At 39.0% G+C, this 16,583-nt stretch overlaps 1 protein-coding gene and 1 long non-coding RNA gene across 6 annotated transcripts; one reads left to right on the top strand and one right to left on the bottom strand.

The window, feature by feature from the left end:
- Positions 1 to 1,183: 1,183 nt before the first annotated feature.
- Positions 1,184 to 5,789, top strand: LOC110948820 (uncharacterized). 3 transcript variants are annotated; one of them, XR_007937252.1, is made up of 6 exons: positions 1,184 to 2,506; positions 2,864 to 2,954; positions 3,092 to 4,444; positions 4,539 to 4,750; positions 5,020 to 5,083; positions 5,158 to 5,789. It is a non-coding gene; the product is annotated as an uncharacterized LOC110948820 (long non-coding RNA). The 3 variants fall into 3 exon arrangements; XR_007937254.1 differs by lacking the exon at positions 2,864 to 2,954 and having other exon boundaries at positions 1,186 to 2,506; XR_007937253.1 differs by lacking the exon at positions 2,864 to 2,954 and having other exon boundaries at positions 1,227 to 2,506; positions 4,340 to 4,444.
- A 502-nt stretch (positions 5,790 to 6,291) lies between these two features.
- Positions 6,292 to 13,831, bottom strand: LOC110948818 (lipase member H-like). 3 transcript variants are annotated; one of them, XM_022190535.2, is made up of 11 exons: positions 13,713 to 13,831; positions 13,071 to 13,155; positions 11,010 to 11,389; positions 10,799 to 10,907; positions 9,241 to 9,342; positions 9,050 to 9,139; positions 8,798 to 8,965; positions 8,409 to 8,498; positions 7,714 to 7,822; positions 7,342 to 7,515; positions 6,292 to 6,498 (listed from the first exon to the last, which is right to left on the bottom strand). In XM_022190535.2, the coding sequence occupies exons 2-11, from the start codon at positions 13,126 to 13,128 to the stop codon at positions 6,414 to 6,416; spliced, it is 1,365 nt and encodes a 454-aa protein (XP_022046227.1). In that variant the 5' UTR covers positions 13,129 to 13,155; positions 13,713 to 13,831; the 3' UTR covers positions 6,292 to 6,413. The 3 variants fall into 3 exon arrangements, with proteins under 3 accessions (XP_022046227.1, XP_022046228.1, XP_022046229.1); XM_022190536.2 differs by lacking the exon at positions 13,713 to 13,831 and adding an exon at positions 13,433 to 13,499; XM_022190537.2 differs by lacking the exon at positions 13,713 to 13,831 and adding an exon at positions 13,376 to 13,399.
- Between the last annotated feature and the right edge of the window lie 2,752 nt (positions 13,832 to 16,583).

Genomic DNA, 16,583 nt, shown 5'->3' with positions numbered 1-16,583 from the left:
GTCAGTCATGCATACAAGCACATGGAGGCCATACAAACTACTGAATACCATTCTGAGTTTCTGCCAAGGAATTTCAGAAAGATGGACCAGCCTGCCACATCAGTTTTTCAGTTTGATTTTGGGGTGTCTTGAATTTAGCCCTCCTGGGGGGGCTGATAATTTTCATTTCCATCAAACAATGTGGCATCTTTTCATTCCTAACACATTATCCAGTCCATATCAATGTAAATATGCAGTTTGTTTTTCCCCCACATTGAAATATGATGTTTTTTAAATCACAGGGCTACATAAGACAATCACACTCATATTCATACCTACAGTCAATTCAGAATCATCAATTAACCTCAACATGTTTTTGGACTGTTGGAGGAAGCCAGAGTACCCAGAGAAAACCCACACATGCACAGGGAGAACATGCAAACTCCACACAGAAAGATCCCAGGCTGGGGTGTGAATTGGGGATCTTCTAGTTGTGGTGCTACAGTGGTAACCACCGATCCACTGTACTGCCCTGGGTTACACTATCCATCCATCCATCCATTCTCTCTATACACTGCTTTATCCTCACTAGGGTCGCGGGGGGTGCTGGAGCCTATCTCAGCTGAGTCGGGCGAATGCAGGACACCCTGGACAGGTCGCCAGTCTGTGGCAGGGCTACATATACAGACAAACAATCACACTCACATTTACTCCTACGGGCAATTTAGAATTATCAATTAACCTCAACATATTTTTGGACTATTGGAGGAAGCCAGAGTACCCGGAGAAAACCCACACATGCACAGGGAGAACATGCAAACTCCATGCAGAAAGATCCCAGACTGGGGTGTGAATTGGGGATCTTCTAGTTGTGGTGCTACAGTGGTAACCACCGATCCACCGTGCTGCCCTGGGTTAAACTAGTAACGCTTAAATTTGTCGAGCATTAATGTTCTATTTTTTGACAGTAATGGCTTGGATAGTGTTATTGCCTGAAGAAAATCTTCACATAATCTGTATGGTTTTACAGAAAAAAAAGTTTAATTGTAATTAGTATTAGGGGTCTGGTGAGAATATTCTGCTCCAGCAGTTAGGACTGTATGTCTGTTTTGTTGGGGAGAACAGATTTTATAAAAGTAGTAAAAAAAAATTGGGTTCAAATGCCAAAAATTCCTCACAATTCAATGGCTTATTACCCATCTGTTCATGAGATGTCTCCATCTCCCTGCAGAACCACAGAAAACAGGACTGCTGGCACAGGTTGAATGATTCTCCTTGAGAAGAGTAAACTGGAATAAAATCAGGAGTGTCTCTTATGGAGAAGAGTTTACTTGCTGAAAAGCAAGTTGAGATGGGTGATCTCCAGTGCATTGATGGACCAGAGAAAGGCTGTTGCTCAATAGGAAACATCCTACAACAACCAGAGTGCCCTGTGGCCTGTTCCTTCCAAGCTGCTTTAAAGGCTGCTGCAACTGGATTTGAGTACAATATGCAGTTTAAAGCAACATAACATCTACATAACTCGTCCAAGCAGATCTATAGTTCAGGAGGGAGAGTGTGGTATCTGATCTGAGATATGTATTACTTAATAAGTTAGTAGAATGGAATCTGTTTTGTTTGTTCTAGTGTTTGATATTAGTTGCTTGTTATATGTGGTGTCTGCTCTGGTGTGGTTCTTTGTGAGATGTCTCTGACCACTGATGGAACCTGCTTTACATGTGTGACTAATTCTACCAATGCCATTGGACTGTTTATGTTAAAGGGACTTCTGTGTCTGGGAGATCGTAAAGTGCCGAAGCTAGAAGATGGATGTGTTCATTTTGGATTTCAGAGCTGAGGGGTTCTGTTCAAGGGTGGTTTTGTTTTGAGTAAGGGGTCTTCTAACACTAACCAGATGTTGTAATTCTATCCTTCACCAGAAGGTATAAAAGTGACCTGACTTCTTTGTTCGAGGCGGAATCAATTGGCTCCTCCACAGGCAGATCATGGCTCCTGATCAGATGCTCTCTTTTACATTCTGAGAGATTCTCTATTGGCTTTTGGATCCTCCACAGGCAAACCATGGTGCCTGTTCAGATGCTGTCTTTTTATAATAGAATCATATCATATAAAAGCAACAGTGTCACCGGACGTGTTATTCAACCTCGGCACATCTAAGAGAAGCCACGACAAGAGATGGACGGAAGAAAGACAGACTTTCTGTAGTTATAATTCCAGTTACATATAGATAAAACAACTGTTGAAAACCAACAAAGTCATTCTTGAAGTACTGTTTAAGGAAGTGAATGAATCAAAAATAATTTCTGAGGTGTGAATGATCTCCCTTTATTCTCATTCGTTCTGCAAACGCTCTGCCCCTGTGATATTTGTGTGCAGACTGGAGCTGCACTCTGTCCTGCTCTAAACTTAGCCCTGACAGTACCACTCCTCATCACAACATACTCTGCAGACCACTGCGGATCACAATGGCCGGTGTCGAGTTACCACAGATGCTGCTGTATCTCACCGCTGACGCTGGGAAAACAAGGTGAGCGTACGCACCAGACCCTTTTACTGTAACTGACAATAATGTGGTAATTGGTTTAGCGTGTTTACTAATGACTGTGTAATGTGTCACTGCACTGGTCCCAGCATGTGTTGCACATTTGTTCACTGCTGTGGCATGAGAGAAACAGCTGCCTCTAGTGTAACACCCACATTTAGTTTCTCCCTCTTAGATGGAGCCTGTTTTATAAGTTGATTTAATATGAGGAGCACACAGGTAGTAATTAAGCAAGAATAATGGATATTTGCTTGAATCAACAGCATGATGTGTGACTGCACTGAGCTGATGAGTTTCCGTAGTTTTCTGCTCCACTGACTTGCTCCCATCTGTCATTTGTAGATGTAGACTTAAAGGCTCTGCAGGTTTTTCTGTCTTTCACTTGTATTCCTCTTTGTCACGATGGGCAGCTATAGTTCAGCCCTCATTCCTGGTAAGCCTCACGACTATTGTTGTATCTGTTGAAATACTACCATGCTTGAATGCTGCATGTTAGAAGGCGGAATGTTAATGCAGGCTGTGAAATCGCAAAGAAAAAGATGCCTCATTTATTCTCCGTTTCTCTCCAAGACACTGAAGAGTTTGATTCTATTGTGTCTGTCGCGGAGAAGCTGAATGAGCAGGTAGCTCATGCTGCAGATGAGAGGTTTCAGTCAGAGCTGCACACTCTGGGAAGTATAAATTTTTAATAACAGTCATCTAGAAGTCAAGCCATCGCATTATTATATCATCCGGTGAAATAACACTGTTCTAACTTGGTGCCCTGTTTGAGAAGAGTGTGTGGTGTGGTCTGTTTGTGTCCCATCTGTCCTTGGGATAAATTTAACTTTTCTGAGCTGCCTCATACTGACAGACACGTACAGCAGGAGAAGATATCTACTTTGGCTCCTTGCTTAAAACAAAGTCAACCTTGTAATAAAATAAGCTATGCTTTCACAAGTTTACAGGGTGGTCCCTCATTGTAATGCTGATGTTCTTTTACGACTCAGTTACACTAAAAGCTGGAACAATATTGGGTTGATTCTGGGTGAAGTAATATTTAATGTGGATTCTGAAAAGAAAAGAGTACTATGGATCACCCAGCCAGATGTGAGTGTATAAAAACACCCGTTTAGAAAATTAGATTTTGTCCACGATGAGATGTTTAGGGGTGTGTCTGCTGAAGGTGCTAAGAGAGAGATTTCACTGCATACGGAACATATTATTTTTAAAGAAACAAAGCAGATTAGATGTGAATTCATAAATGTGCACCGAAGATATGGGATATTTTCTTCACTTTGCAGCTTTCATTTATTGGTGGGAGTGTACTGCAGGCGGTGATGATGGGGTGGTTGAGAGGAAAACACTCAGTTTGTCGACTTTCACTAGCCTGTAAATCCCAGTTGTTTCCACTGAAAGTTTGCAAAACTATCTGATCTCTGCTGTGATTCTACGCTAAACCACTGCACCTCTTCTTCAACTCATCAGTCTTCGGAAATTCTAGTAAGGATACTGAGCTGTTCTGTAAATTCTGACATGCAGGGAAGATGCATTCACGTAACAAGCAAGCAAACTGTAGGCTGCAGGGGGTGTAGTAACTTATAATTGGGTAAGAGAACAACTGATGCTAATGCTCTACTTTATACAGCTTTATATTATTAGCTTGAGGGCTCATGTGTGTCATCAAGTCATGATTTCCCGTCCAAAAAGTCTATCTAACGTCATTTTCATGTTTTCAGACATGTATCATGTGTTTATTAGCAAATATCAGAATTTCCTGCACCTGGACTTTAAATGTCCTTTACTTATCAGATTTCTCAAACTAGACTTGTTTTACAGGTAACACTGATGATGGAGGAGGAAAGAAACAAAAAACAGAATGAAGAGCTGAATTCTTCAACACCACAACAAAGTACTCAGGAAAGAAGTCAGAATGCCCTGCCTGTAAGTGTAAGAGAATAAATAAAGGTCACACACTCTCTAGTAGTGGTGAGAATAAATCATTATTTCCAAATCCTGTTTGTCTTTTTTTCCACAGGCAGCAGAATACAAAAGTGTGCCGTCGCAGTCTTTCTCCTCCCTGCTGCCAAAGGCTCTCTCTGCTGTACTTCATCCAACCCTGCCGCCAGGCCTCAACTCCGACCTGCCCAACAGAAACCCAGACAAACACACTCCACCAAACCTGGAACAACTGCAGACAGAACTGAGAGACCTGAGGGACCAGTTTGAACAGATGAAGAGTCAGCACAAGTATGGTTTCATTTCTTAAAATCTCTGTTTAGTGGCTCATTGACTCAGAGCTATGGGCATCTGCACAGGTCTATTGTCTATTCCTCAATAGTTAACACGTCTCCAGACGTTATCTCCCTACCATTTTGTTCACAAAAAACTGAACTGAAATGATACATTTTGAGGCCCTGATGTTTTATCTTCACCTGCTGCTTATACTTGCTCTTGAACTGCTCAGTCGAGAGGACATTTGACATTCTCATCCTATTTGACAACATCTTGTATTGCAGTAAAGAAATCAAACTGCTGATGAATGAGCTTGATGAGGAGAAAAGGATCCGCTTAACTTTACAGGTAAAGGAACTAAGGATGACAAAATAAAAAGAACATTAGAATTGCTATTGATCATTGTTTGGATTTTGTTTCAGATGGAAATTCAACGTATGAAGAAGCACATGTCTAAATGAGAAGACGCCATCAAAAACCAGAGATTCTGATGTGACAACAAATATTTTTGTACACTTACATGATAAATGTTATTTTTTAAGTTTAAAAATCATTCTGTCTCCTTTTCAATGAAAAACCATCAGTTTTATTTTTGGAAAAGTGTTTCTCTTACATGGTAATCTCGTTTACTTTTGTGTTGGACTGCTGAATGTTCTGACCAAGAGGACTGAATGTTTTTACTGAATTGTTACCGAAAGTGTAAAGATGAAGCTCTGGAGTGAAGTTGGGAGGCTGCAACAGGCTGTCTTTGTCTCTGTAGATGAGTCATGATCTGTTATACATTTAATGTGTTGTCTTTACTTCTGGAGGTTTTTAATCTCCTTAGCATATTTAACATCGCTTGTTGGGTAAAATGTCTATGAAGAAAAAAATGGTTGAGACAAGATCTAGTGGCTGTAAGTCTGAATTCTCATTTTTGAATTATGTGAAGGAATCAATATTAAGCTTTCATTTTGCTTAAGGATGCATATATCTTGTAAAAAAAATGCAACAGTTTGCTTTGTTTGTAAATGTATTGGTAGCATTGTGAATGAATTAAAAATGTTGGCTGTTGTTCACGCAACTTTTTATTCACGATTAAGAAATAATTCTGTATTTACAAATAAATATAAAGGAAATAGTGATATGACATGTAAAACATTGAGAAACTATCCTCTGAAAAGATTATAAAAAAAAGCAGAGATTATACATTGTGTTTGCTGATAATGTTAATATTTGATTTTTCAGTCTTATTGAGAAATTTGTAACTATGAAAAAATAACTTTGGAATTTGGATTAAGTTTCCTGATCAGGACAGAATTCATATTACTGAGACAAACAGAAGTTATTTCAGTAACTTGCCATCACAAAGATGAATTCTTTTTTGAAATGTGCTAACTAAAAGTAATCTCTATTGCTTAATTTATCCTTTAGGTGAAATGCAGATATTGGTTCTTTTTTTCCCCCTTAAAAACATGTATATACATATATATTCTCTTATAAACTCATATACATCATATGACATAACACATTTCATTTACAGATCACTAACAATCACATACAGTAGTCAGTCTGTGTCTGGCTGACAGGTTGCTGCTGTATAATTTGCAGTTTTTGCAGTCGTTTTTATGTTGTACACTGGAGGAATTGAAGAGTCAGTACGAGCAGTGAAATGTTGGGTGTGGAGTCAGACTTTATCTCAGAAGTTGGATTCTTCACAGGGTACAGGCCTGAAGGTGACCTCTTTGTTCTCCTCAATGAGGACGTCATATCGGCACAGGAGCCTGGAAGGGACAAAATTGATGCCACTGTAACAATAATGCTGGGAGATGGAAGTGGTTGTCTGTTATATGAGTTGGTGCTGAGACTAAATGTCCAATCGAAGACACACCAATTACAATAAACTAAATCATATAGCAATGTAAAGAAATCTATTTAGGATAGATAGATAGATAGACAGACAGACAGACAGACAGACAGACAGACAGACAGACAGACAGACAGACAGACAGACAGATAGATAGATAGATAGATAGATAGATACTTTCTTTCTAATCCTGGGGGAAATTCAGGAGGAAACTGAAAGTAGATTGGAACATTTTATGATTATGAATTAGCAGAATATCTCTACATCTCTAAAAGGAGAGATAGATCATAACCAAGTACAGGTTTAGTGACTCAAATTGGAAACTAAAAACCCGCAAAAAAAAAATCACAGCAACCAAAAGAAAATATAACACGTGGTCATTGTTCTACAGGTGAGGTTGAGACAGAGATTCTCCTTCAATGAAAAGTACTCAACGAAATAAGAAACATTAACTTAACTGTGTGCTGCTCAGAGCTTAACAACCCCTCAGAATTAAAAAATACCTCTAACAAAATGAGAAAAGGCATTTATTGCTGCCCTACATGGATCAGCATGCTACAACCTAAGACATAGTGACTTACCAAGAAAAATGCAAAGAATACACCAATAATTAATATAGATCCACCTCAGTGATCAAATTATTAGCATTGTGTACTGTACAAATTATATTTTCATGATTTGCATGGACTGAATTGAATGAATAAGGGCAAACGATTAGCACCAATCACATCATAGTTAAAACTCTGTATGTGCTGCATACCTTTCTTTGCGCTCCAGGTTTGTGAGACGAACTCTGAGAACACGGAGTTTACGTTTTGGCTGGAATACATTCCCGGTGGAGAAATTGAGAGACACTTTTTTTACTGATTGAATGTCTTTGTCAAAGTTGGCCAACAGCTTGGTCTCTGTGTACGTCTTGAACTCTGATGATTTACTGTTGTGGGGGAAAAACAAACATTACTTAGAGAAAGCAGTAACAGTGATAAAGAGCAGTCATGGTGATATATTGGTACTCTGAGTAGAAATAATTCAAATTTTTTTAATATAGTGCCGATTACAATTCAGATTGTCTGAAGACGCTTTACAGAAACGATATGCCTGAACCCCCAGAGCAAACAGAGACAAGACTTACTGGTCGATGGTTGCCACTGCTTCTGTCCCATCACCGTGAAGTTTAACAGTAATGTATCCCCATCGGACTTCTTTGTTCCAAATCATCACATCCACTCTGTAGTTTGTCACTGAGAGAGGACAGAACAGTTTTCCTTTGAACGTAATATCCTCATTATAGTGGAATTTAATGAAAAACTAGTAGTTCATGACTTTTTTTGGCTTAAATCATCCTCATGAATTAAATATTGTTAGATGAAATTAAAAGTAATTTGTGTTTCAATCTTTGCTTCATACTCTTAGTTATACTTTAAATTCAAATGTAATTTCGTAATGTGGAGAAAATGTGATTTCAGTGAAAATGCAAAATCCATCCTCCTCTGTTTAGTCAAATCTGGCACAATGCAGCAATCAGTGGAGTATTGATTTGGAATATTCACGGCATTTTTAATTTGTTGTGTGCTATAATGTATCAGCTTTGTTCCTTTTCATAAAGCCACTGGTGTGTCCAACTTTTCATGATCATTATGCATTTTAGGGCTGAGAGTCATACCTCTGCATTCAGCCAGTATAACTTATGTAGGAAAATAGCCCATTGTCACCACTAGGTGGTGGCTAAAACAGCACCAATGGAAGAAGTTAGCCTCTCACACTGACATGAAGTTTTTACTCTATGGGTATTATGAATATTGTGATTACTAGTATTCTCTTACTTACTGCAGAATGGAGACTCTGTATTTGTTGCGAAGTATGTTTTAGTTTCCTTCAGTTTCAGCAGGGCGTCCTTCCACTTAATGACATCATAACCTGGACGTGAGCAAAACAGCTGTGTCAGTACTGGAGTTATATTCTGTGTTATCTAATGAAATTATTAAATGCACAAATACTGACAGAACCAACAACACACAAAATACATTTCAGATTTTAAAAAATGGGCAAAGTGTACTTTATTAGTGTATAAAACATCCATTTATGTACAATATTATGTTCTTATCTCATGTCCACATGAATATGTGTATGTGGATTTTCTAACTGTATATCAGACTAAGAAAGCATTTTAAAGAGTTAAAAAAAAATTAAACTATGCGTGTATTTTCATCACCTACCAAAGATTGGACACCCTGCAGCACCAAACCGCTCACAGCTCAAGCACTTCCCATCCAGAAAGTCATTATAAGAGGAGCAGGGGTAGGCCCTGGAGGCACACGTCCAATCCAGAGAGTCCAGGAAGAGCAACACTGATCTCTGGTGGTCGCATTTCAAATAAGCGCCTCCTGTTGAGGGGGTAAGACAATGGTTTGTTAACTTGTGCAGTTTAATTTCCTATAACACAAGTCCTCCAGTGTGAATGAGCTCACCAGAAAAGATGGTCTTTGGGCAGCCTGGCTGGTCTGTTCCTCCATTAGCATAGAAGTCAATGTGACCCAGAGCTTGTCTGAATCCCAGCGCTGTAAACACACAATGTACACATCAATATAACAACAATACTTTAAAACAGATACATATTGTGTACTTATAACAACAGCATGATATTAATTAATTAACTCACAATCTATGTCTGTGTGCAGAACGTCCACAAACTTGGCATCTGTGGGGTCCAGTCGGTCCTCTGGAGGATGACCAGTGAACAGAGGCCCAGCGGGATCCAGACCTGCAAACATCACAGCAACAATCCTCAGTAGGAATTTAATTTATTCCAAAATCCAACATTAACTGACAGGAGCTAGAAAGAACAGACAAGAGCTGATATGTCATCTTTAAATATCACTTCGATCAAGTACCTGACCAAACTTTTGATCACCTATTTAGCTGTTTCCCCCCAGAAATGCATTATTTTTGTGACTGAAGTCCATGTTTTTTAAATTATTAGATTCTTGAAAAACAAAAAAGCAGCAGTGTCACAAATAGATACATAGCTATCCATGCACATGTACAAGAATGATGAAACAATTCAAAATAATTGGACGTTAAAGTCAGTCACAGACCATAAGTGGATACTGGAATAATGAGTCTACACCAGCACAATGTAAGCACCTCTCCAACAAAAAGGTTTCAGTCTGGAATGGAAGAGAAAGTTGTCTTCTTACTGAACTGAAGGAATGAGCCCCAAATCTCAAGGATTTTTTTCAGCAGAGTCGCTTAATGAAATTCTAATTTTTTCTACTGTAAGAGAATCCAGGACATCTCTTAGCCACTGAATATGGGAGGGAGGCATGGGTGACTTCCACTTTGTCACTATAAGTCATCTGGCCAAAATAGTGCTGAAAGTCAAGGAATCTTTTTTGTCTGTTGTGAAAGATTGCAATGAGGGGAAAACCCAAATAAAGCCCCAAAGGCATCTGATTCTATTTGTTCCCCACTGATTACAGAATCTGTCCAGTATTTTTGTAAAGATGGGCAAAGCCAGAAGACATGTATAAGGTCTGCAGGGGAATGTTGACACCTATTACACACTGTAGACGTCCTGTTATAAAATTCTAACAGTCGTACATTAGTGTAGTAAATGCAATGGATCAGTTTACATTGACTGAGACTAAATGTGATGGATGCTTTAGAGTCCAGGCTTCTTTTCTTTTTGTTTGTTATCTGATTCTCGGGTAACTCTTCTTTGTTCTGGTCTACACTGTGACCATGTTCTGTTCTGTCTCTTGCAATCTCTCCTCTGGGATTTTATCAAAACTGTCCTTCTTTTACTTGGTGACTCCCACTCAAGCTGGCAATTCAACCTTGACGAACTACAAATTCTTTTTACACTCTGCAACATTTAAGAAACCCTTTGTTAGCAAGGACTAAGCATTACTTTGCAATCTGGAAATTCAAGCTCACTTGAGCATAACCAGCTATCATAAAATGTCCTTGATAAGCACTTCTGAGTGTCCAAAGGTCATGCAAATGTAAAAGTGCCTATCTAAAAATCTACATAGATCTCTATGTTAATGGGGAAAGTTTTGAAGTTGTTCTATTTTACTGTCATTTCAGTAGAATGACATTTTGACATGTTTGATGGCTCAAGGCACTTCATTTTTGTGCTGTTTGACAGTAAAATGAAACAGGTAATTCTGAATGAGAAAGTGAATATGATGGGGATTTTTGTGCATAACTCTTACCTGTAATTCTTCCAATTGTCCCGTTCAAGCTGGCACCTATTAATCCTGACATATGAGCTCCGAGACTGACTCCTATCATGTGGATGGAGCTCAGGGAGGCACCTTCATCCTGAAAAGATCAGTTATTAGTCCTGTTGTTCACAACACAGTCAATAAAACTGGTATCTAGACACAACAGAGAAGTCACAGAGATGTCAGATAGATCTCTTACCTGCATCTTTTTAATGAAACTTGTGATGTTGTCTGCCGCCTTGCGTGTGTTTTGCACTGCTTTAAAGTAATTCAGATTAGCGGCTCCGTTGTTCCAGTCCACTACTATGATATTAATATCTTTTCTGACCAGCAGTAACTCCGTTATGCGCTTCAGCCACATTGGGGGAGATCCAGAGGGCCGGTAGCCATGAATGACAAAGGTGGTGGGTCTGGACAAGCTGAACTGGGGATGTGCAGTCAGGTTGGTGTGGGACATGAGCAGACCACACGTGCTGTTTTCCCTGGTGTACAGCAACAACCTCACCTTGAGGCTGGTGCCAATGATTGCATGACTGACGTCCAGATCTGTAAATTCCTCACACCTCTGAGCTGGAAATGCTGGTAGGAAACAAAGGAGAAGACAGAGAATGTGACATTTTCTTGTTGATCTCATCAGTCATTGCTCAAGAAAGGTTGCGCAACATAATATTATTTTGTGACGTATTTGAAGCTTCCGTCACCACCAGTGACATAAGTATACAGTATGACTCAGTGTGGTTTATTCAATGCAGCGAAACTGTTTTTAAACATAGCTTCGCCCGCTAAAAAGTCATGAACAAGTGTGGCTGGGAAAGCAGACGGTTTAGCAACACACTGAAATAAATACCTGCAATAAACTTTGTCAGGATTTGTAGATCAATTCGGCCAAAATACATCCAAAATGCAGACAATTCATATTAGGTGGTCTGCAAACAGGTGCGGTGGCAGAGTTCCAGTAAGTAGAACACAGGATGTGTTGTGACTAACAATTAGAAAGTCCGCCTACGATTTGTGGATGCACTTACCAATCATGTAGGCGTAGAGGAGACACGGCAGGAAATGACTAAAAACTATACCAATCCAATCAACATGTGCAGATGCATGCGAGAAAATTTTTTTAAACCCTTGTGTTGTCCTTACAAAAAAATGTTGCCTTGTCTGAAAAAAGTCCAAAAATTCAGAAAAAATTTCCCCCAATTTCTAAAAATTTGCAAAATCTTCAGGAAGAAAATTCCTGAAAAGTTTCTCTCAAAAATTTGATTTTTTTAAAATAAAAATATCCCCAAATTTGACAGCGAAATTCACTGGATTTTGGTTGATTTTTTTTCTGAATGTTTTTAAACATTTTTTATTTGTTTTTTTTCCACCAAAAAATGTTCAAAAATTTCCTAACAAAATTTGACAATGTGGAAGTTTTCGCTGTGAAAATATATATATATATTCCACTTTTTAAAAACTTTAAAACGGGTCAATTTGGCCCGCAGGACGACAGAAGTGTTAATTTTGTTGTATTGATTTCGTCTGTGTCACCAACCAAACTACATAATAACTGAGCGAAACAGCCAATAATAAATAGGACATTCAAAAGCAGACGCTCATCTCTATTTCAACTGTCAATGTCAATGTCAATGTCAGATTTATTTATATAGCATTTTTAAAGATCTATGGCCAACCAAAGTGCTTTATAGTAAAATAAATCATCATCAACAATACAAGGACAATAAAAGCAAGACAATAAAATAGCAAAATAAAATAAATAGCAGACTGTTAAGCTGTTAAGCAAAAGCAGTGTTGACTAGACAATCATTTTTATCTGTACTGACAGGATTCACAGCTTCATGCTAATATTGTGCAAATACTATATCTCTGGCAGAATGTTAATTCAAAAAAATTAAAGCACATGATTGAATGCACCTGTTGTTTTTTATTGACGTGTATAGAAATGTCACCAGCTGCTTTCGGTAACTGTTGCACAATAGCAGTAAATTCACAGTTTTGTAAATCCTCATGGATGCATATAACGTAGATCAGCTGAGAGCTCTTCTCAAGAAATTTCAGTTCCTCAAATGTGACTTGACTGTAGTAGGACTACTGCTGTGACGCAATTCGTGTCAAAAGCGACCATGTTTCGGTATAAGGTGTGTGTGTGTGTGTGTGTGTGTGTGTGTGTGTGTGTGTGTGTGTGTGTGTGTGTGTGTGTGTAAAGCTAAGATGTAAATTGAGACATTTACATTTCAAAGTAGTCCGCTTTTCACCTTACCTTTACATGTTTGTACAGTTATCAGCAGGAGGGCTGTTAGATATTGCCACATGGACATGCTTTACACCAGCAATGTGCAAATAATCTGTGGACAGAGTTGTCAGAGTCAGACAGCGGCAAAAAAAATCTGTCAAACACTAATTGAACTCATATAGAATTGACAGCAAATCACGCAAACACAACACGACATTTCTAGAGCATATTTTCCCCTTCAAGGTTTCTCTGACAGTTTGTATCGTTACCTACAGAGTAGTTTAGCATTCTCTCTGTGCTGAAGTAAAGGAAAGAAGCTGGTTATTCATTACCTTAAGCTCTGATGTAATGAAACTATAGCCATGAATGAGAGGGAAAACAGTATTTACCATCTACAGTGCTGGTGCCAGTGTGACAGTCTAACTTTCAGGTTGAAAATCAGTTCCTGTGACTCCACCCATCCGTTTAATCACAACCAATGACACTGTGAATATAAGTGAAACTAAGAACTGTTATGTTTACTGATTGCACACCCTGTGACTAACTTCTCCTGCCAAAGCAAACACTCAGTCCTTACTAAGTGCAGATTTATATGTCCAGTGACTCCCTGAGATTGAATTCTGAAGAACGCGAGAGTAAATCATGTCCTCACTGTGATCAGCGTCTTACCTTTGAAGTATAATCGTATGTCCTGGCCTGATGTGTCAAAAGTCCAGAGTGTTACATGTTTTCCTCAGCGTTTTTTTTTATCTCTACATATTTGGGCAGCGCTCGCTTCAGGAAGTGTGAGGAAGAACAGCAGAGCAACTCCTGCCCTGCATGCTCTCACAAGGAAAGCCACACCTCTTACCCCAGGTCATTGTGTTCGCAGGTGAAAAATTCCTGTGAAGCTACTCCTGGTTGCTGTTCTCAAAAACCGGTTATGTGACTGTTACTTGCTGTAAATGTGAACTGAATCTGCAAAAGCAACCCATTCTCTGTACCACTGAACGTATTGTTATTCATTTAGAGGAAATAGGAATGAAAGTGAAACATTTTAGGGGCTTTTCCACGTATTTCTGGGAATGACGAAGTTCATCCCTACCACTCCACTCCACTGACATTCATTTCCCTGCAATATATTATGATGAATGTTGATTGCAGTAATGTCCACATCCTTTATGGAAATTGTGACTAATATTTCAGAGTTTTAGGGGGGAGTTTATGGTCTAACTGGTGGTTGCAGTTTCAGTTGCTGTAGTAGTTTTACGGTGAATCATTTTTGACCAACTAGCTCCAACTTGAAATAAAAAAAGACAAAGATGAAAGTGCAATATTGATAAATCAGATAAACTTAAAAATGTAGCTGCTTCTTGATCATCTTTGCTTTTTCGGGTCCTGAAGTTACACATGTCCTCAGTCACACATCCAATTACTGGAAAACAATGAATTATAGTTTAAAAGAAGAGTTCCTGCAACATCACATCTTGCCAAATGACGACTTTGTGTTTAGATAAACATTGTAAAGATATTCATGACAATGTGTCTATAACATGGAACACACCCAGACTGATAACAGGACAGTTAGTCAGTAGCCAGCTGTCAGAGTGAGACTGTGCTGAGGTACAGCAGTGCTTGAGCTAAAGGCTTTGGGTTTCTGCTTTATTTCAGGTTTTTGTTGTATAGAAAGTCTAATAGATTGAAAATGAATGAAGAGTTGTTCTTTAAAAATCAGTTTCATATGGTATCCATCCATTCTCTATACACCACTCAATCCTTATTAGGGTCATTCGGGGCTGGAGTCTACCCCAGCTGACTTTGGGCGAAGGCAGGGGACACCCTGGACAGGTCGCCAGTCTGTCGTAGGGCTACATATACAGACAAACAATCACACTCACATTCACACCTACGGGCAATTTAGAGTCATCAATTAACCTCAGCATATTTTTTGGACTGTGGGAGGAAGCCGGTGTACCCAGAGTAAACCCCCGCATGCACAGGGAGAACATGTAAACTCCATGCAGAAAGATCCCATTAAGGCCAGTATGCGAACCAGGGATCTTCTAGCTGCAAGGCGAAAATGCTAACCACCAAGTCACTGTGCAGCCTGTGCATAAACATAATTAATAAAATAAATAAGAGGTGTAAATTAGAAATAAGATTCTCTACCTAAGTAAAAGTGCTAAAACAACGTATGTAAAAGTTGTCTTTTACAAGTGAAAGTCCTGCATGAAAAATCTTACTTAAGGAAAAATATTAGCAGCAAAATGGAGTTAAATTATTACAGTAAAGTACTCTGACTGATACATTGTTACATGTGGCATTTTTGGATTATAGGTGCTGCCCTGTGGCTCTGTGGTCAGAAGATCCCTGGTTTGTGCCTGGGCCTGGGATATTTCATATTGCAAACCAGGTCTTTCTTGTATGTTCTCTCAGTGCGTGCGTGGATTTTCTCCTCCCACAGTTCAAAAACATGCTGAATTGACTTAAACTGTCCATAGATGTGAATGTGAGTGTGCTTGTAGCCCTGTGATAGACTGGTAATCTGTTCAGGGTGTCTCCTGCCGTCACCCTAAGTCAGCTGGGATAGACTCCAGCCTCTCTGCGACCCTAATGAGGATTAAGCAATGCATAGAAAATGCATAATGGATCATTGGATTATTATTAATGAAGCAGTAGTATATCAGCGATATGTTAATGTTGTAGCCACTGCTGGGGGAGTCAGTTTGACCTGTTTTATTTGCCGTTTTATATACAGGGACAGCAGGGGCATTTTAGGGGCTGTCACATGATTATTGGGTGATACACAAATTTGTTGTTTAGTTTTTATGCCTTTATTGAGATGAAACCATGTGACAAGTTGCTCGGTGGAGCTGTTAACAACTCAAACACTTAAATGTAAACTGAGAAACACATAGACTTTTGTAGGACACCAGAGGCTGCTGTTTTAATGTTTACCAATGTAATGTATTTTAAAATCTTTGTGAATTTTAGGAGAAAAATATCAGAAACACATCAGGCAAAATCAAAACTAAAACCAAACTGAAATGACAAAATGATAAATTTTGCCTCCCGAGCTGTAGAAAAGCAGGCTTTAAGCAATTAACTAAAATTTTTAAGGATTATGATTGAAGTTGTTAAAAACTCTTTATGCTTCTACATAAATACTGCAACAGAATTACCTTTGTGTCTGCATTTCAGGTGTTAAGATTCAGTATAATATGATTCTGTGTGTGTGCTACAGCTGTGTGTTATGTGGCTCAGGTGGTAGAACAGGTTGTTCACTGACTGAAAGGTTAGCGGTTCCCAGGACCTTCTTCATGCTGAACTGCACAAGACACTGAGCACAAATTTGCTCCCAGTGGCAGGAGGGCTCTTTGCATGGCAGCTCTACCCCTATTTAGCGGATGAGTATGTGTGAAAATGGAAAATGAAAAATGGGCGAATGAAAAACACGAAAAGAGTTTGAGTACCATGTAGTTAGAAAATGATGAAAATGAAAATAGAAGAGCAGACTATTTCCTGTTTGTGTGACAGGTATATAAATCCTGTAGTTTTTTT

Source organism: Acanthochromis polyacanthus, chromosome 17, assembly GCF_021347895.1.
Source record: "Acanthochromis polyacanthus isolate Apoly-LR-REF ecotype Palm Island chromosome 17, KAUST_Apoly_ChrSc, whole genome shotgun sequence".
In the NCBI taxonomy this organism is placed as follows: Eukaryota; Metazoa; Chordata; class Actinopteri; family Pomacentridae; genus Acanthochromis; species Acanthochromis polyacanthus.
Note: the sequence above shows the minus strand (reverse complement) of the source record. Positions and strands in the feature narration are given on the sequence as shown.

What these genes read in the sequence shown, in the direction of transcription:
- LOC110948818 (XM_022190535.2), bottom strand. Translation starts at nt 13,128, where the DNA reads ATGTCCATGTGGCAATATCTAACAGCCCTCCTGCTGATAACTGTACAA. An exon ending in AACTGTACAAACATGTAAAG is followed by an intron (nt 11,390 to 13,070) that starts GTAAGGTGAAAA and finishes GTTTCCTACCAG; the next exon opens with CATTTCCAGCTCAGAGGTGT. An exon ending in GCAGTGGCAACCATCGACCA is followed by an intron (nt 7,516 to 7,713) that starts GTAAGTCTTGTC and finishes CCCCCACAACAG; the next exon opens with TAAATCATCAGAGTTCAAGA.